General features: G+C 39.4%; 3 protein-coding genes across 4 annotated transcripts; 2 read left to right on the plus strand and 1 right to left on the minus strand.

The window, feature by feature from the left end:
• The first annotated feature begins 181 nt into the window (after positions 1-181).
• LOC137942369 (uncharacterized) lies at positions 182-10,757 on the plus strand. Of its 2 annotated transcripts, XM_068787991.1 has the most exons (8): positions 182-453; positions 1,410-1,465; positions 8,986-9,129; positions 9,451-9,524; positions 9,830-9,884; positions 9,959-10,021; positions 10,270-10,397; positions 10,499-10,757. In XM_068787991.1, the coding sequence occupies exons 1-8, from the start codon at positions 408-410 to the stop codon at positions 10,575-10,577; spliced, it is 645 nt and encodes a 214-aa protein (XP_068644092.1). In that variant the 5' UTR covers positions 182-407; the 3' UTR covers positions 10,578-10,757. The 2 variants fall into 2 exon arrangements, with proteins under 2 accessions (XP_068644092.1, XP_068644093.1); XM_068787992.1 differs by lacking the exons at positions 182-453; positions 1,410-1,465 and adding an exon at positions 2,987-3,044.
• Positions 10,758-11,268: 511 nt separating this feature from the next.
• On the plus strand, positions 11,269-13,081 carry LOC137943041 (putative cyclin-D7-1). Its single transcript, XM_068788736.1, has 6 exons — positions 11,269-11,541; positions 11,666-11,752; positions 11,853-11,951; positions 12,338-12,530; positions 12,619-12,752; positions 12,854-13,081. The coding sequence occupies exons 1-6, from the start codon at positions 11,269-11,271 to the stop codon at positions 13,079-13,081; spliced, it is 1,014 nt and encodes a 337-aa protein (XP_068644837.1).
• Positions 13,082-15,658: 2,577 nt separating this feature from the next.
• Positions 15,659-16,816, minus strand: LOC137943042 (uncharacterized). Its single transcript, XM_068788737.1, has 3 exons — positions 16,585-16,816; positions 15,794-16,474; positions 15,659-15,693 (listed from the first exon to the last, which is right to left on the minus strand). The coding sequence occupies exons 1-3, from the start codon at positions 16,814-16,816 to the stop codon at positions 15,659-15,661; spliced, it is 948 nt and encodes a 315-aa protein (XP_068644838.1).
• Between the last annotated feature and the right edge of the window lie 3,753 nt (positions 16,817-20,569).

A 20,569-nucleotide genomic window follows, 5' to 3' on the forward strand; every position in this document is an offset into this window, starting at 1 on the left:
GCGACGAAAACCGAGATCTGACCGACTGGACCGGTTAGTTCAGGCTACGCCGCTTTGTGCAAAACAACTTGAACCGGTTTTTACCGGTATCGACGCGGTCAAACTTCGACTTAGACCGTCCTTAGCTACAAGGAAAACAGGAAAATGGGAAAATAAATCAAAACCGGAATTTACGGTTGCCGCGACCACCCCGCCCGGCCGGAAGGGGATTTATTCCGACCGCCGATCCGGGTTAAGAACAGAAATAATTCGACCAGCGCAGGCCTCAGCTTCCGAGAATCATCTAAATTTTTCCTCTCGAGCTTTCCATATCATTGTCAATGAAGGAACCGAAGCAAATCTTAAAGGGACTTTCTCATATTTGGTCGAGAAGCAATTTACTGATCGTGAAGTAGAAAGGTTCCCCAATGCCGGTGAGAGTGCTTGATAATTCGCCCCCTTCCCAGGTGTCAGGTACTATTAATCCCGAATATTGTTCTATCGTTTCATATGGTAGCGCTAGGGTTTTGGACTTCTCCATCTTCTTTATGGCTGGAAACTTGAAATGTTGACTGCTGTGTATGAAATCGATGGGCAAAATCTGTTTGTGCTAAAACTAGGTTTTGGAGATGCTGGAGATAAACACAGGGTTTAAACTGTTAAAATGAATTGCTTTTTCTATGAGGATGAATTTGATTGATATTATACGGCTTCTTTCTTTTTCTTGATTTAGTACCATGATTTGGAAGCATTGAAACACTTCCAAATGTTTATTTTTAGACAAATGAAGTCGAGATTCTTATCAATATCCACGGCCTTCACTACAATATCTATGTATGATACAAAATTTCCTTTGTGACACCCTTGTGGAGGGAGGTTCGGTGAAAGTTTCCTGTAATCAATATACTTCATCATCTGATCATTTTTCGTTTGATTTGTTGAGGCATGTGTCTATAGAAAACCAGAAAGTTGATCATCTTCCGCTGTTTGGACCAAAATAAAGCTGGTTTAATATTCACTGGGAAATGGAATTCAAGATATTTCAGCCTGTATATGGAGTTTTTAACGGAATAGCTTAGAAGTTTTTGGAAATAATTCTTGAATGTGATTTGAAAAACTGACTTCTTTGTCAAACTGTTATTATCATTGTTTGCATTTCAAAAAACAGATAGCAGCCATTGCATTTGATTTAGTTCTAAATGCTGACAAGAAGGGATGTGCATACAATAGATTGAATCTTTTTTCTCAATACAAGTCTCATTTGATTGATTTTGTCACTTAATATTATGTTATAATCATTAAAAGTCAAAGAAGTACCAAGTGCTGAATATTGAACAATATGACTCATGACCTTTAATATCTTACCAGTTTTATGCATCTTGAAATTAGTACATGTCATTTTGACACAACCATTTTCTCGACATGCCTAGGTGTGAACCATATTCCTGCGCTTCCTCCAGCTTGTACACTTTTGAGTGTGGGACAGGTGAGATAATTTCTTTACGCTCTAATATCCTCTCTGTTTGCCATGTTGCAGATCATGATGCTGCTATGATATAATTTATAATTTTGTATTATAAGGGGAGCTAGGAGTAATTTAGTTGTCAAATAGTTGTATTTTTTAGAATATTGTCAATACTTGGGCTCCAAGCAAGAAGGGAGGGCACCTGCTTTCTAGGGGTAATTTAGGTATTCTTACTTAAAAAGTCAAAAATTGGTCAAAAAAGGGATTCCTATATTATAAAATTATGCTTGTAGTCTGATTCTTAGTTCAAGGTTCTTATTAGGAGTTATAATTAGTTTCCTACTAGAGTTTAGGGAGGAGGCACCGGCTTTCTATGGGTAATTTAGGTATTTTTGCTTAAAAAGTCAAAAGTTGGTCTAAAAGGCTTTTTTATGTTAGACATGCTTGTAGTGTGATTTTTAGTTGGAGTATCTTATTAGGAGTTGTAATTAGTCTCCTACTAGGAATTTTTAGTTTTCTAATGGATGTACACGAGAAATTATAATAGAATGAAGTTTGGCTAGGGCTGGATATGCTTAAAGCCTTAAGTTTATTGCTTTCTTATCTCTCTCACCTTCCTCTACTCGTCCCTATCCCATCTCCTTTTGTCTCGTCTTTTCTTTCTACCTTGCCTCTTTTTCTCTTCTCTTCTCTCTTACCCCACGAGCTTTCTTTTGCTCTTCTTCCATCTTGAGCTCTTTTTCTCTCTTTTCTCCTTCCCTTCTCTCTTATCTTCTCCTCTCAAACTGCCCTTAACTCTTTTTCAGTCCTTTAAACCCTCAACCTAAGCCTCTCCTTCCCCAAGCTGCAAAAAGATTTCCCAAGAGGGTTCTATAACACTATTTTGTTGAAAGTTAAAATTCCTACTTTTAGGGGAAGCTTGATTTTCATAACCTGCTGAATATAATATGAATCTGCCATCCAGAGCAGCAATATAGGAAATTGATGATTGTGAGAATAGATGCAAATAGATAAAAGAAGAAGGACGAGAAGGAGGAGGAGAAAAAGGAGCAGATGTCGAAATGCAGCTTGTAGGCTGCTGCTTGATAGGGGTGAATATGACCCCTAATTAGGTTTCATTAGTTAAGTGAGAGAGGGACTGCAAAGATCCTCTCCTATTCCAGTACATGATACACTTGCCATAAATAAGAAAAGACCAAATATCAAGACACTCTTGTAGACTAACTTCTAACAAGGTGCCTGGTCACTAGGAGAAAGTATTACATAGGTAAAAATTATCAATATACCCCTATACCATATTTTCTAATACTCCCCCTCAAGTTAGTGCATAAATATCTTGTAACTCCAGCTTGTTATAAAGTATCATATGCTCATGTTTCTTAAGTGGTTTAGTAAAGATGTCATAAGGATAACAATCTTTTCCCTGTATAACAACATCTTGAAAAAAATGACAACCTACTTCAATATATTTCTTCTTTTTATGAAACACTAGATTGTTTGCAATAAATATAGCAGTCTGATTATCACATTTCATGACCATAGGTTCATTGACTTGGAGCTTCATTTCCACCAGGATTTTATCCACATGAGTTCACGAACCGTATGTACCATGGCTCTATACTCCACTTCTGCACTTGATCTAGCCGCCACACACAATTTCTTACTTTTACAATTCTCTAAATTTCCTCCCACATAACAACGATATCTAATTGTAGATCTTCTATTTGATTTTTAACTAGCATAGTTAGCATTTGAATATCCCATAACATCAACCTTACCTTGTGGCTTATGCCACAATCATTTTCCAGGAGCTCCTTTAAGATATTTCAAAATTTTGTGCACAACTTCTAAATGTATTTTGCGCGGGGATTCTATAATTGACTAACCATTCCAACACAAGAAATGTCTGGTCTTGTAACTGTAGTGTATAGTAGTTTCCCAAACATACGTCTATAATGTGTTTTCTCCCGAAGTCTAGGACTTGTGTCATCATGAAGAACCTGATTAATTTTCATGCGTGTCTCTACTGGACGTGCACCTAAACAATCCACTCTTCTAACATGGCTATCATGTAATTCCTTAGAGGTAAAACAATCTCTTTCTGACTTTGGGTTACTTCAATACCAAGAATATATTTTAATTGCCCTAACTCCTCGTCTAGAAATATCTTGCTAGATATTCTTTAACCTTGTGTATCCCCTTGCAATCATTCCCAGATAAAAGAATGTCGTCCATATACACAACTAGAATCACAATACCAAATGGTCTCGGTAACACAAACATAGAGTAATCACAATGCCTCCTAGTAAATCTGAACTCCATAACCACTTTGCTAAAATTTTCAAACCATGCTCTAGGATTCTGTTTAAGGCCATAAATGGTTTTCTTCAACTAACACATCTTCCTTGTCTCCCCTTGAGCAACATTCTAAAGATATTATTCCATGTATACTTATTTCAAATTGCCATACAAAAACGCATTCTTAATGTCAAGTTGAAATAAGGGTCATCCTTTATTCACAACTACTGAGATCAAAATCCAAATAGAAGTAAGTCTAGCAACTGGAGAAAATGTCTCGAAGACATCTATTACAAATGACTGAGTGTACCCTTTCGCCACCACTTGACCTTTATACCGTTCAATACTTCCATTGGAATTATACTTAAAGGTATACACCCAATGAAAACCCACAATAATTGCTCCAATAGGAAGGTTACAAAGAGTCCACATCCCATAGACATCAAAATAACCATCTCCTCATCCATAGCTTGTTTCCACTGAGGCAAGGCTAGAGCACCTTGTATTGAATGGGGTATAGAAGACAAAAAAAAGGGCATAGCAAATGATCTATAGGAAGGCGACAAAAAATCAAAGGGTACATATTATGATATGGGATGAGAAGTACCTAACTTTTTACCTTTTCAGAGGGCAATAGGGATATTTAAATCAAAATTGAGAGGATTTGCGGCCAAGGAAGATGATGGCTAGTCCAGAGAAAAGGGCTCATGAATATGAATTTCCTATATGGATGCACTGTCAAACACCTAGCCAATACAACCCAAAAGACCGGTCTGTTAAGTGCGGAAAGCCAAGTACTTAACCCATCAGTGGTGGACGGAACCACCTAGCTCTGACACCCACCATTCCCATTCCCTACTGCTTCACCCGGGATTCGAACGCGGAACGTAGTGCCCAACTCTGATACTATGTCAAACACCTAGCCAATACAACCCAAAAGACCGGTCAGTTAAGTGCGGAAAGCTAAGTACCTAACCCATCAGTGGTGGATGGAACCACCTAGCTTTGACACCCACCGTTCCCGTTCCCTACCGCTTCCGTCGGGATTCGAACGCGGAACGTGGTGCCCAGCTCTGATACCATGTCAAAAGCCTAGCCAATACAACCTAAAAGACCGGTCTGTTAGGTGCGGAAAGCAGAGTACTTAACCCATCAGTGGTGGACGGAACCACCTAACTCTGACAACCACTGTTCCCGTTCCCTACCGTTTCACCCAGGATTCGAACGCGGAATGTGGTGCCCAGCTCTGATACCATGTCAAACACCTAGCCAATACAACTCAAAAGACCGGTCAGTTAAGTGCGGAAAGCCAAGTGCCTAACCCATGAGTGATAGACGGAACCACCTAGCTCTGACATGCACTTCCTATGGCTTGTGGCAGTGCACGTGGGCATTGACTGTACACCTGTAGTGGCCTGTAGGATGGATGTGAGGCACCTGATAGGAGCATCCATAACAGGTAAAGGAAGCAAACTATGCAACTAAGACTAAGATAGAGAAGAACACTGATCAAAGGACACAAAGTAAGGAGTATTATCATAGAACGCCACATCAACAAATATATATGTCTTGAGACTGAGAGCATCATAACATTTATATCCTTTTTTATGACGAGAATATCCTAGGAAAATACACTTGACAAGACAAGCTAATAATTTATCAGTAGAAAGATGAAACAATTGAACAAAACAAGTTCCCCAAACACTTAGATTGTACAAAAGATTTTGCAATGAGGTTTCAACACTTGCATCAAAACTTTTCCTTGTAAGACAGATGATGTCATTCTATTTATTAAGTAACATGATGTTATCACTGCATCACCCCAAGACAATTTAGGAACATTTAATTGAAACAATAATGTGTCTATTTTTTCAAATAGCCAGCCAGCTTCTAGCTATTGAGCAGCTGCATGTGTGTGCACGCATGCCTATGCAGCAGCAGTTTGGCGCATACACCCCAGCTGCTGTTTTAGTGCCTGCACCTTGGATGTTTTGTGTTTCTAAGCCGCCTGAAGGTGTTGCTACCCTCAGGTGGGCATTTTTTTTATTTAGGGTTACTATACCTTTTAGGAAACCCTGTTTTGCCGAAATTGTTGGTGCACCCCTCTTTGGTTGTGCCACATCCGATTTTGCATGTGTCGGCTGCGTTGCGCCTGTCTTCGGTTGTGCCGCCTATGCCATGTTTACCCGCATATCATACTCCCCCAGCAATAACGCAAACGTCATTGTTGCATTTGCTGCAATGAAACACGCACCCAATCAATGTGCTCCTTCCACCATTTGTCAATCTGCAAGTCAGTTGGGCTCCTCCTACACTTGCTCGAAAATATGTCATGAGACACAAGAGGTTATTGTCCATCACGAATGCCTCCTCTGTCGCATAATCGCTCAACACGATCACGAATGTGCTAATGTTGGGCAATCGGTCTGTTGGTTCGCCAAACAAAGATTTTGGCTGAAGGAGTCCTTCTTCATCCTCTCCCTTCAGCTGCTTCTGAAACTTCTTCGGATCAATGTGGAGTGGTGCCAAGGTTGATATTGTCACTCGGGTCAAGCTCCATCACATACTCAACCTCCCTCCTTACAAGTAAGTTCTTTAGCAACTCCTCTGACATGAAATTCTAAAACTCCATAGGATTTTCTTCTCTTCAACCAGCACGGACTGACCATCAGCTCGTTGTTCGTCTCCCGCCAAATAAACAAGAAGAGTGAACTTTCCACACCTAAGACCCTTCTTAAGTTGGAAGGCTGAAAGCATAGCAGCTTTCCCCTTTACATTGTCTCCTACGTTAGAAATCATTCTAGGACCCTTTTTGTTAGTAATCCCTACCATTCCCATGTAGGGAATTACAAACGCTTTGCTATTACAAAGGAAATTCATTCCAAATATTGCAGTAAAATCGTCTATTGGAACTACTACAAAATTAAGAAGGCCTGCCCACTTCCTGACGATGACCCGAGTGTGATTGGTCTCTTCATGTACAACTTTGGTTTTGGAATTGACAACTTTCTTACAACTGTCATCTCATTCCCACCTTAAGTGTAATTGCCTCACCTATTCCTCCAAGATGAAATTGTGGGTTGCTCCAGTATCAGTCAGGGTCTTCACTTTGTTTTCATTCAGCAATACATCAAGATAAATCAGCTCTAGTTTTGGTCTTACCGACAATGTTGTAGACTTCTCGTCATGTGCTTGTATGGAATTGAACTTTGAGAAGAAGGAAGAAATCTGCAACCGAGGAACTCTGAAGCTCAAATTATTGCTTTGATACCATGTGAAAACAGATGCAAATAGATAAAAGGAGAAGAAGGAAAAGGAGAAGGGAGAAGAGAGAGGAAAGAGAAGATGTTGAAAAACAGCGTGTAAGCTGCTGCTTGATAGGGGTGAGCACGACCCCTAATTAGGTTTTATTAGTTAAGTGAGAAAGGGACTAAAAAGACAGAAAAGCTTCTCTCCTATGCCAATACATAATACACTTGAAATAAACAAGAAAAAGACCAAATATCAAGACACTCTTGTAGACTAACTCCTAAAACGGTGACTGGCCACTAGGAAGAAGTATTACATTGGTAAAATACCAATATACGCTTTTACCTTAATTTCTCACAATGATAAACATCCATATTGTGTGGAACATTATTTAAACAGCAAAGTCTGTTCTCTGTAATTCCAAACAGTAGGTTTTTTTCTTCAAGGGACGGCATGTCCTACTGTTAGCTTAGGATGGTGCTAATAAGTAATTATGGGGAAATTCTGATTTAGAAAAGTGAACAGTTAACAAGGTAAGCAAAGCTTAAACACCTGCTCTCTTAACATTCTTTATGCAAGACAAATGTTTTTTCTAGTTCATTAATGGTTGGAAGCCTCAGAATTTCAGCATGTTTCAAATGGCATTGGATCTCAAATTTCATTTATAGCACTAGGTACCTGGCCTTGGATTTCCTCGTACTTGATGATTATTGACCAACAATTACTAACCACAAGAAAAAGCACAATGCCTTTGGTGTTCCCTCCCAAAAAGCTCGAATCAAGAAATCTTTGGGGTGATTTTTCTCTACGAGATCCCTGGCCGGTCCTTCGTGCAAGCTTTGCTCAAATCAGCCAAAATCTGTCAACCACCTTCTGTCCACTATCCGTTCACCCAACAAGTTTGAACAGTTTTTACCTTTGGTCTCAAGTTTTGCTTCCCTCCTCCTACCCCCTTGTCCTCTCTCAATTGGTATCTTGGGGTAAAACTGGTAAGAACTTATGAGGCCTCACTACTGTGGCGATCTCATAGAATGTTTGGATTGAGCGCTGTAAAAGCGTGGTTGAGGGTAAGAAAACTTCTCTGGGAGGAATCATTGAGAAGACAATGCATAAAATATTTTATAAGGCCAGTAAACTAAAGGATATATCCCATCTTTCCTGCTTGGTCATTCGAAGAAATTGTCAATCAATCATTTTATCAGCCTTGCATTGCTTTGCCCAGGCAATTGCTTGGGTTCTTTCTCCAGAGGATCGGTTGAAACTCAACTTTGATGGCAACTCCAAGGGAAATCATGAACCACACTATGAGTCTCTTATGGCGGAGTTCAGGGCTCTCCTATTAGGGCTGAGACTTTACTTTGGCATATTCTCGACCCATTTGGTTGTTGGGGGTGCCTCCTCATTGGTCATTTCATGGGTCTCAGGTAACAAGCTCCCCCTCCCCTCCTGTGTTATTTCGACGAGATAAGGATATTAGCAGATCTAAGCACATATGTTGGTTGGTAAACTGTGTGGCCAATAGTTTGGCTAGGGAGGGAGTCAGCTGTCAACAGCTCATTATTGATGCCTCCCCCACTTTATGATTTTTTCTGTTTTTTTTCCATGTATTTTGGCTTTTCTTCATGTTGTAGCCTCCTGGTTTTTCTTTTGTTCTCTATTTTTGTACCTATTTGCCCTTATCTTGGGCTTCTTACTGCATTCCCTTTTCTTGTTGCACTTAAAAAGAAGAATCTCTATGGATTCTTACACTTCTTCCAAGGAAATTTATATAGTAAACCCTAATATCCTGTATCTGGTGCCTAGCATGGATGAATCAATTCTTTGGCTTCTGTAATTCCAATGGGCAGACTGCAAATGAGGTTCTTCAAAAATAAATGATACATTATTTATCTTATGCGGTTCCAATTTGTAAAATCAGTAAAAACATGACGATTAATAATATTAACTTATTCTAGCTCCTTCAATTTTTCATATGCCTTTTTGTGCTGTCTTAGACTTTTGCAGGCACTCAGAATGTTTCAAGTCTACAAAAGGATGAAGCATGGAGGGTAAATGTTAGGATTCAAGGTTGCGATCTTGAACACGGTTATCTTTGTGGCACCATGGAAGCACTGAATGTTCCTCTTGCAGACACTCCAGTAAGGATATTTCTTTTTTACTGTGAATGAAAAAAAAAATCGTTTTGACTGTGAAGTGATCTATTCTGTTCCTGACTTGAGTTTTCATCATTTTCATCTTTCTATCCTCTATTTATTTTTCTTTTTTGTATATGGAGTTTTCAGATTAAGTACAGGGTTGTCAATTGTAACTCCATGTTATGTGTGTGTGTGTGTGTTGTTATGGCAATGAGAATCATGTGTAGTGTTCCAGGTATAGGTAAGATTTTCAGACAAAACGAAACAATATTGTCATGGAAACCTCTTATCATATCTGATAATTTTTTTCTTGGTGAATATCAGGTGGTAACTTTTTGGGAGGGTGAAATTGTTGATATCAAGAATTATACCTTTTTCACTGGCAAATGGGAAGCAACGTAAGGTTTAGTTATTAATTTTTTTCATTCTGTTTAATTAAGCATGTATAAGAGCTCCTGAAGCTCCCTCAGTTCACTATTCAAAAAAGGAGCTTCTTCATTTTCAAAAAAATTAAAAATGAAAAGCTACTTCAGTTTATGTCTTATTAAAACCTAAAATATAATTTTAAACGAAGTGAAACACGCAAACTACATTTTATTAAGTTCTGGATGATGTAAAATGACTAGCCAACTACAATTACTGCTTCCTTAAAAATCACTTCAATGGGATTCCTTTCAAGTTGAAACTGTCTTGATTTTTTCAGGCCTGAAGATGACGTGAAACACTGGTCCAAGTTTCAATCTTTCTCGCCACTATTGGTAAGACATAAAAAATTTCTTGTCACCTAGTTTATCTTCCTCTCCACTAAAGACACTCTACCTCCATCTTGCAGAGCCAAGTTGAGGTGGATGGGGGTAAATCTTTGGACCTGAGCAATTATCCATTCATATTCATGGTATTTCATATTTTCACTTCTTAAGCTTGAACTTTTCTATTTTATTTACAAGGGACTTTCACAGGCAAGACGAGAAGTACTCTGTGTGTGTGTGTGTGTGTGTGTGTGTGTGTGTGAGAGAGAGAGAGAGAGAGAGAGAGAGAGAGAGAGAGAGTTCACTGAGAAAATAGATTCTATAGGAGAAAGACATGAAAAGAAGATTATCATTCTATCCATCATTAAGTAATGCTACGGCTTTGTTCTTGTAGAGATGGAAAGAGCAGTACTTTGTGAACGTTGGAATAGACTGTGGTTTAACGATTGCTGGATTTTACTACGTTTGTTTCTCCTTTAGTGATGGCTCCATCAATGGCTTCTATTATGACCCAAATAGCAGGTAGATCATTGGCTTTTTCTGAGGGCAAAAATAATAATTATGCTGTTTCTGACTCAAATGAAGTAGGCTTATTGTGAGCTTGTGTTGGAAATAATTTGCAGCCCATTTCAGAAGCTTGAGCTGAAGTCAACCAACGAGGGACGGTCGGGGTTCAGTTTCTCATCATATCAATTACAATGAAGATGCAGGAAGAGTCGCTGCTGGAGGTTTTTTTTTTTTTCTTTTTTTTTTTTATATGTAGCTGTCAAACGCTGATAAATGGATCAATTCGTGAAGGGATTGAATTACTGTAGATGCCTGTCATGACTTGGTGATGCACCAAATCAATGCTCTCAAATCTGAACCCTTCCTATTATGTGATGCCGGATAGATGTCAAACTAGCTTTTGCTTTTACTCCGATTAAATGCTTACGAAATTCCGTTGTGAACGTTCATTTTCGGCCCCACCTTATGGGCCCATATCGACTGGTCCCAAGAGGCCGTACCATCATTAAAAGATTCGTGGATGCTAAAATGTCTCGGAGTAAGGCATTAAATAATGGTACAGAACCACCCTCGTGTGCTCACGCAATTGGTTACTCCACCATCGCATTTACCTGCTCATGAGTCCGACCCAACCTCCTATAATAGCGCCCATCGACCAGTCTCCTTAACCGCCCAGTCTCTCCTCGATCTCGACTTCTCCCTCTCTCTCTGGTTCTTTCTTCCTCTTTAGGATGATGATAAACACCCCCACGCCGCCACGTTACGTGACGGGTCTCTTGCATGTCGGACCGCTGCTACCCAGTTTCACGTTGCTTACCATCTGTAGCGTGTTTAGACCTATTTAATAGGGCGCAGTAAGCTGTCGATACCCCATACCCAACACAATATGGACGACGACAGTCACCTCCCCATCAATCTTTTCTGTGACGAAGAATTGCTCCCCAGCCCTCTCCCTCCCTGCTTTCATCCTTCTCACGGCCGCAATTGTCTGGGCGAAGATACCGTTCCCTTTTACGCTACCAGAGAGGAACGCGACCGTGCTCTTGCTTGCTGCTTGGAGAAGGAAGCTTCGTCGCTTCTCGATAAACGTTACGAGGAGTTTCTTCAGTTCGCTGGTATTTTGGGTTGCAGACTCAGAGCTATCCGATGGATAATCAAGGTTTCTGGATTACGGTTTTACTGTTTTTCTTTTTTCTTCTTCTGCTTCTTCCTCTTCGATTCCTTTCTATCGCCTTGTAAATGTCACAATTTTTTTTGAAGTGTTTATCCTTCATGGTCTCTAGACTCGAAGCCGCATGAATTTGTCACATGGATCTGCGTTTGATGCTGTGAATTATCTTGATCGGTTCATTTGGTTAAATCGTGGGAAAGTAAGATTAACTATGCTGCTGTTATTCATGCTTCTGCTTCATTACCTTGTCTTCTACTGATGTTCTCTCGTGATTAAAGGAAATCGTGTTCGATTTGCAGAAGTGGAAGGATTGGATGTTCGAGGCGCTTTCAATTGCTTGCTTATCCATTGCAGTCAAGTTTAATGATGTTTCCATCCCTCCATTGCTAGAATTTCAGGTCACTACTGAAATTATGTTTAACTCGTGTTGCTGCTTTTCTGTTCTATTTACTTACGAGAGAGGAATCCGTTCACTTTGACCATGGCAAAGTTTCACTCTCGTTTTCTCCTTGAGTAAGAGTATCCCCTGCGATTACAAAATCTGCGTTTTCTGCTTCTCCCGCGTTTTTTAGCGTGGGATAAATATTTCATTAAGAGTTCGATATGTAAAGTGTTTCTCCCGGAAAGGCCTATCTGTAATGAACTCTTGAGCAGGCACGTCTCTTCGCGGAGTTGGGCACTGGCTTTACGACCAAATCAAATCTGGCGTTTTCTTTTTCGTATTTACGGTAAAAGTATTATTACATACTGAATCAAGTGTTGTTGTTTGTGCTTATACCAGAAGATGGAAGATCTGCTTCACTACTTTCAGCCAGAGAAGCTGCAACAAACGGAATTAACTGTGATGAAGGTGTTGGACTGGCGCCTCTCCTCTGTCACGGCATATTCCTACGTTGACTTGCTCACCTGGCATCAGGACTCCCTTCACGTCGCCATAACTGCTCGCATGACGGAGCTTCTCCTCGGCGCACTTCCAGGTGAACTCTGCCTTTCACTGCTTAACTTGCTTCCCTCATCGCGCTACCAAAATCTTGTTATCCTCTAATTAGTAATCCATGTCCGCAGACACAAAATTCATTGAGTTCAGACCGTGCGTGATCGCTCTCTCCGCACTGAGATGCAGTTTGGAAGAGTTGTCACCGTCCAGAGCCACCTCTCAACTCTCCGAACTGACCTATCTCTTTCCATATTCTCACCAGGTAATCGAATGGTCTCTCTCTCCCTCTTTCATATTGGCTTCCATGATTTTTTGTTTCTCTATGTTACTAGTTAATAATGGCTCTTGTAACTAAATACATAGGAGGAGGTAAACAAGTGTCACAAGGTGATGGAAGAACGTGTGGTGGATCCATTACTGATCACTATACCAGCACTTGGGCCATCATCGTATTCTCCGTCAAGCCCTGTAACAGTGATGCCGGTGAAGGAGATTGATATAATTCATCGCCGTGAAGATCGCAGCCTGCTCAAGGACTCTTCTGCTGCTAAGAAGCGAAAAGCGGAGCAAATTGCTCACCTTCACCAGTGATAAAGGTGTTGAGTTGCTAGAGAAAGACCAGTACAGTTTATTTATTTTATTTTTTATATTGTTTACTTACCCTTAATTTGATTCATTAGGTTAAGTAACAAAGAGATAGAGAGAGAGAGAGAGAGAGAGAGAACTCGTGGAGGAACTCACCCTAAGGGTTTTAATTAGAGTGAACTCCTGTCTATATAGTATTTACAACAAGAGTCCAAGAAAAATTATATGTATGGCCTTGATGTTCCTCAATAATAACAACTATACGCAAGAATTATCCAAACCCTTTACATCATATTATTCAACACTCTCCCTCAACTTGTCGTGAAAAAACCATCCAATAAACTAAGACTGAAACATGATTGTTGAAGAGTACTTGGTGCAACCACTTTGGTGAAGATATTTGCAATCTGATTCTTTGAGAGAATATAGTGCATATTTATGATCCCAGCTCTTAAGCCTTTCGTGAATAAAATGGTAGTCAATCTCAATATGTTTTGTCGTCTCATGAATTATTGATTTGGTTGCATAGGAGCTTTGGCAGATATACGGAACTCTGTAAGTATGGACTGCAAGCTTTGGGGTATTGCCCTATGTTCTACTTTTAAATGGGATCTTGCCACGACATTCTGTTTGTTTACTCCGCTAAGTAATTAAATTTCCCCCAATGGTTGTACAAAAACTCGATGGGGATTTCCTATCTTCTGGAGAGTTTGCTTTGTCTATATCTGCAAATCCTTTAATATTAAAGTGTCAATGAGAAAGTTGAGGTTTATGCATAAACATATTAATAGCACTCACAACAAAAGAATATATAGTCTTGTCAATGTCGAATAAATTGACTTACCAACCAGCCTTTAAAACATACAAACATCCACATCATTTCTTGATTTTGAATATGATTCCACATTCAGGTCCATAGAAGTATCAAGTGTCTTGCACCCAAGTATTCCAATGTCTTCAAGTAAATCTAGTACATATTTTCTATATGATAAAACGATTCTATATTGAGATTTTAACACTTCAATGCAAGGGAAATACTTTAACAAGCCAATATATTTAGATTGGAAGGCTATACACAACCCGTCCTTTACTTGGTGAGTACCACTTTGATCACTTTCGGTGAGTAAAATGTCATCCACATAAATAACCAAAAGAAAAAACCATTGTTAGTATGCTTAACCAATGCAAAATGATCATCTCACATCTCTTTAAACTAAACTCACATATAACCTTGTTGAATTATCAAACCATACTCGAGGGATTACTCGAGGAGTTTACACATCTTCTCCGTTTAAACCAAAAAAACTAGGTGGTTGAAGCATATAAACTTCTTTGTGAGGGTTTCCATTAAGGAATGCATTGTTAACATCGAGTTGATGGAGAAATTAGTGGTTGAAGCCAGAGAAATTAGTGGTTTTACAAAATTAATTTTTTCAATGGAAGAAAAAGTTTCTTTGTAGACAATACCATAAGAATACCCTTGAGCAACCAGCCTTGAGCAACAGAGCCCTTTGAATATGTTTGACAGTAAATTCCCATCTACTACATATGGTTTCTTTCCAAGTAGTAGAGAGGGTAGCTCCGATGTCATGTTGGCATACATGACTGTCATTTCCTCCTCTATGACAGCTTTCCAACCTTATGTTTCAGATCCTCACCATTGTCCCTAGGAATAGACGTGAAAGATAAGGCAACAAGAAATGAGCATCACTAAGGGAAGAGTATGTGAGTAGAAATAAAATGATAAATAGGATGAGAAGTAGAGGTCATTTGTTGAACAAAAGAACAAGGTTATTTATGAATAGCAATGAAATGAGTGTCAAATGGAGGACTAAAAGTTATAGGAAAAGATGGAGAGTCAGACTCACTAACTTCGGAATCAGTAAACTGAGGAGGTGAATGATCGGCTATTGGTGAAGAAGGAGCTTGCGGTGGTGGAGTAGATGACTTTAGAATGGGCTGGTTCAATGACTCCACCGGTTTGGACATACGATAGAAGTTTCAAATCCTAGAGGAGAGGATGCCTTTGAATAAAATGGTTATTCCTCAAAGAAGGTAATATCAGCTAAAATAAAGGTTTTATGTAAAGATGAACTATAACACACATGTATTTTTTATTTCTTGAGTAGCCGAGGAAGATACATTTAAATTACTTTAGATCAAGTTTACCTATGCCTGGCAAAAGATTGTGAACAAAACACAAACATTCAAATACTCAAGTCAGAATTGGAAAGGATTGATTGAAAAAAGTGATTTTTTTTTTTCATGGAGGAGGTCACACTTAGGATTTCAATTAGGGTGAGCTCCACTCTCTTTAGTATTTATAATAAGAGTCTAAGAAAGAACATGTAAGCCCTTGAGGCTCCTCGGTAATAACAATTATAAGCAAGAAATAACCAAGCCCTTTACATCATTTTATTCATCAAGATTCATACAAAATCATTTATTACTAATCTTAGTACAAAATCAACAAATGTTGAAGCATTTGCTACAGATTACACACAAAGATAGTTGAAGACAACGTGTGCACTTAGTTGAAGAGGTTAAAAATCCTTCCCCTTGGAACGTATCTGTCAATTTCTGTCATCTTCTCTTCCTCGCATGGAGTTCTTCATCCTCTAGAAATTAAGAGGATTCAAACCATGTCAAGAAAGATCATGGAGCGTGAAAGTAAAAACAAAGAGTGATAGGATAGAAACCAGATAACTTCATATATACCTGCATGAGGATTCTCTGAGATCGGAATGCCGGAAGTTACTGGCTCATCCTTCCCAATCAAGGAAGTAACAACTTCTGTTACCTTCTCAACGACGCCAACCTGATCAACATTATCATCTCCCTTGGATGGACTCATGGCCTCTGAGATGACCTGAGAGAGCACCCTCTCTTCCGGTCCAGGCTCAAGCTTTTGCATCAGATACTCCTTTACTGTGATCCCTTTGTCCCAAATCTGCTCCCCGTTAGTTTGATCTACGTTAGGAGCCGTGGGTGAAGCACCTACGACTCCTTGGATCTTGGACGCAACCAAGTGGGTCGTGTCTGCAACTATTGCGATGGCCGGTGCCAGCAATTGGGTCACGGATGCCGTCAGAGTTTTATTCTCACTGTTGTTGTTCTCCTTGGCCTTTGTCATGGACACGTCTGAGACACACTTGGTTAGGGTATTGCTGCTTTCCCCGAGAAGCATGCTCCTTCTATCGGCAGCCATGGTTTCAAGGAGCGTCTTGCTTCGGTTCATCCGGTAGTCTTCCGATCGTCTCTCCCTTGCCTCCGCCGTAGCTGTCGTAGTCTCTTCTGGGGCGTACATTCTTTGTTTCTCGGTCTCGCTTAAGGCCGGAGGTGTCTCGTGGTGCGTTGGGGCGTCTTTGTAAACGTCCGGCACCAGTTCCGTCTCGTACACTGGAAGCGAAAGTTGATGCACAGAATTTCGAACAAATTAGTGGCTAAAGTCTTGACGTGTAGAGATCCATTTTCGGATAGAATTAAAAGGAATTAAAAAGAGAGATTACAGGGAGCGCCCTGATAATAGGGATCTTCCAACTCTTCGTCCTCGTCTAGGCTAACTCCCCAAGCCGGAGTGGCGTTTGAGTTCTCATGATCATGGCCGTGTCTCTTTTTAGCGAGAACCTGCTTCCATTTCCTTGCCTTCTCCCTGACCTTGGCCAAAACCGATTTCTTGCCGTGGTGATCGTGGTCATGATCTTCTTCGTGGTCGTACCCCTTCTCAAAAGACGGCGCCATGGATACATGCAACCTGCCGTGCATCGCTTCTGGACCTTATCACTAGGAAAACAATGAAGGATATCTGTAGAAATCCAAGAGAGACGACCAGAGGTGATTAGAGTATCATGCACAGAAGATTGTTACCGACGGGAGAATCGAGCTCACTAGCATTCCTTTCAATAATTCGAACCATCTGAACCATGGTTGCCAATCAAAAGCGGCAAAACTTTCAGTCTCGGTTTCCATCTTCCATTGAATTTAAGGCAAACTCCGGGCTCAAGAGAAAGTCGAGACCTCTGATCTACCGAAGCTTTAGCTTCATTTCTTCCTTTCTCGCCACCCTATATCCGAGACACCCTCCATATCTCTGCGTCTTCTCTCTGCGGCCCACGTATGGTTTCATCTCTTGAAAATGTCTCTATGGGCAATGGCCATCCACGTGCCACCACGCAGCTTATTTTCCTCTGCTGCTTTTTTCATGGGTTTCATTTCAATTATCAGGCGGAAATGCCGAAAGAGGAACCGACGCTCACGGCGACGTCCCTCGGATTTATTACAACGGCTGAGATTTGGAATTCTAGAGGTTGTATGATAGGCCTGATTGGAACATTTATCGTAGAGCTGGTAAGCTATCTCCTCATCGAATTCATCGATGAGCTGGTAAAGGCCAGTTTAGCCGATGGACCCAACTCGGTTTGGCCCTCTTAGCTCTCCCCCCGCCCCTCCCCGTTCCTTATTAGGGACTTGCTTTGGCCCGATTTGAGTGTAAGTGAGTTCATTATGATATCATACTGGTCAACTAATGGTTTACCTCATTGAACCGACTCGGATTGGACTTGATCACTTCTCTAAGTTGGGTTTTATAACATTGATCATAATAGTAACGTGTTTGTGTTAAATAGGCCTCTTATACCTAAAATGCAGTCCTTCATATAAAGTGTGTTATAGCAATTATACCACACAAACTAGTTTGATGCATGTGTTGACCCTAAAAGATTACCATAATATCAGTTTAATGAGAATGAACACCTGATAACTAAGTAAGAAATTTGATTAAGCAATATTAACAAAAAAAGAAAAATCATTGTTGCAGTTCGCCAGTTCAAGCATCCAATCGATCTAGATGAATAAAGAAAAGAAGAGAACGAATACTCGAGCAATTTAAAATATCCAAAAAAAAAAAAATGGTACCACATCAACTATAGTTTTTGTGAATGCAAGTTAATATATGCCTCAAAAGCCACATGAGAGAAGGAACACGGTTCCTAAATAGCGAATTGTTTGAGGCATATGACAAGAAACAAGGGCCTATTTACTCATACAAAGCTCAAGGATGAGGAATAGTGAAGTTTGGAAATAGATAAAATCATATCAAAAGTATGGGGACTATAAATATATTTTCCAACCTACTATACATGAGGTTAGGAGTGGCCGCGAGCCGAGCCAAGTCCGAACCTGTATATGTTCGAACCAAGCTTGATTTAAATATTTCAAACTCGAGCTCGAGCTGAGCCTACGCTCAAGCCTAAAATTGTTATTGAGCTCGATCCTAATAATTTTAACCGAGTTCAAGTCGAGCTTGAGTTTCAACATGCATTTAAAATTTTTTAAAAAAATACAAGTCTTGAGTTCATGCTCCAACATACATTTAATTTTTTTAAAAAAATACATGTCAAATAAATTGTATATAAAATTATGCATACATTTTACATAAAATTGGGAATGACCTCTACTTAAAATTGGGCATAAGGGTGACATCGAATCCAGTTGAGTCCGAACCTTGTTCAAGTCGAGCTTGATTTAAATATTTTGAACTCGAGCTCAGCCGACCCTAGCCTCGAACCTAAAATTATAATTGAACTCGAGCCTAATAATTTTAACCGAGTTCAAGCTCGAACTCTAGCTGAGTTCGAGCTTAACCTACATTTAATACTCTATATAAAATAAATGTCAAATAAATTATATATAATTTTATGCATACATTTTAAAAAAAGAATGATAGGGGAGGTTTAGGATTGAATTTCAATAATGGATTAGAACGCATCAATATTAATTTTTTTACTCTAAATGTTGTCTAGCTTATTTTGTAAATTTATAATTTGGCCATAAATTTACTATGGCCTCCTTAGTGCCCCTAGTTGAAAATTTATATTTTAGGAAAAACTAGAAATATTTTTCCTTTGATACATATTTCCAAAAAAACCTTTAAATAAAATTTTATTACTATTAGTGACTTATTAGAAAATTACAAGAACTATTTTAAAATTTTCTTAAGAAAGTTAAATGGACCTCTTATTGCCTCTTCTAGGGAAATAAATATAATTAATAATTAATCTAATATATTACTATACTTATCGATAAAATTTTAATCAAATAAAATGTCAAACACAAAATTGCTATGAAAATTGCCTCATGCTAAAAGTATTACAACATTAACTGTCAAATAATTAATTCAAAAATTTTCTATACGGTTTTCTAGCCCATCTTGGTAGGAAAATCTTACTTAGAAAATTATATGATGTTTTAATAATAATTTTAAATTAAAAAATTGTTTACAAAAAATATGAGACACTAATAGTCCCTAGAAACTTATTTCTACTAAAATGTATTTTTAATTTCTTCAAGAGCCATGAGGAAAGAGAGTTTAGGAAAAAAAAATTCACTTTATGATCTCGCATCTGCGAAATCATCTTCGGGCCGGGGGGGGGGGGGGGGGGGGGGGTGGAACGACGTCGAGGGAAAATTTTGTTGGTGACGGAAATAAAGGAGAAGGCAGATGAGGGGGAAGAAATCGAGCGGTGGCCACAGAATCGGCGGCGACAGAAAGGCAGAAAGCGGCCGGTGAGGAGGCGGCCATAGCAGCGGCCGAAGGGGCTTGACGGTGATGAGGGGAGGAAGAATTTTTCCCCCTCGCTCTCGCTCCCGCTCTGCTCGGCGCTCCGGTCCCGACTCCCCCGAAGCTGCGTCACTCGTTAAATTAACGAGCCGGCTCGTGAGCTTTTGAGCCGAATCTTGATTCGGTCGAGCTCGGCTCGTTAATTTAAACGAGCTGATCCCGGATCTCGAACTCGGCTCGAGATTCGGGTATACCGAATTGAACCGAGCTGGAATCGAGCCGGCTCGGTTCGAAGCCACCCCTACATGAGATATTGTATGTAGAAGGTCTCAACTATAATCTCTTGAGCTTATATCAATTGCGTGATAATGGATTGACAATTGAATTTTGGTTGAATGAATGCAAATATTTTACAATTCAATAATGTATTTGTTGCAAAAAGAAAAGGAAACACGTAGGTGCTACAAGTAACTGATCTTGCCAAAAAAAAGGTTACATGCTTTATAGCTAAAAATGACAATATATCACTATAGCATAGAAGGTTAAGACATGTGGATATGAAGTTCTTGAAAAGGGTTTTCAAGAAAAATATTGTCCAAGGTCTTCCAAAGATAAATTTTAAAAATCAAGAGCTATGTGATACTTGCATGAAAGGTAAACATTTTATAAACACATTTCAACCCAAGAAGGTAATTTCCACTACCGAACCTCTACACCTCCTTCACATGGATATGGGGACATTGGAATTGCTAACATTGGTAGAAAACATTTATTTTTGTGATAGTTGATAATTACTCTTGGTATCCTGGACTTTATTCCTAGCTTTTAAAGTGATGGTTATGAAAATTTTGTAAAATAGGCTAGTAATGTTGTAAATGAGAAAGGACATAAGAACTAAGATTATGAATGATAGATGTGGCAAGTTTCTTGTAGAA

The sequence above is a fragment of the Aristolochia californica genome, unplaced genomic scaffold (genome assembly GCF_029961685.1).
Source record: "Aristolochia californica isolate CCGP_79_NKW_82.1479 unplaced genomic scaffold, dmAriCali1.0.hap1 SCAF_10, whole genome shotgun sequence".
Taxonomy (NCBI): Eukaryota; Viridiplantae; Streptophyta; class Magnoliopsida; order Piperales; family Aristolochiaceae; genus Aristolochia; species Aristolochia californica.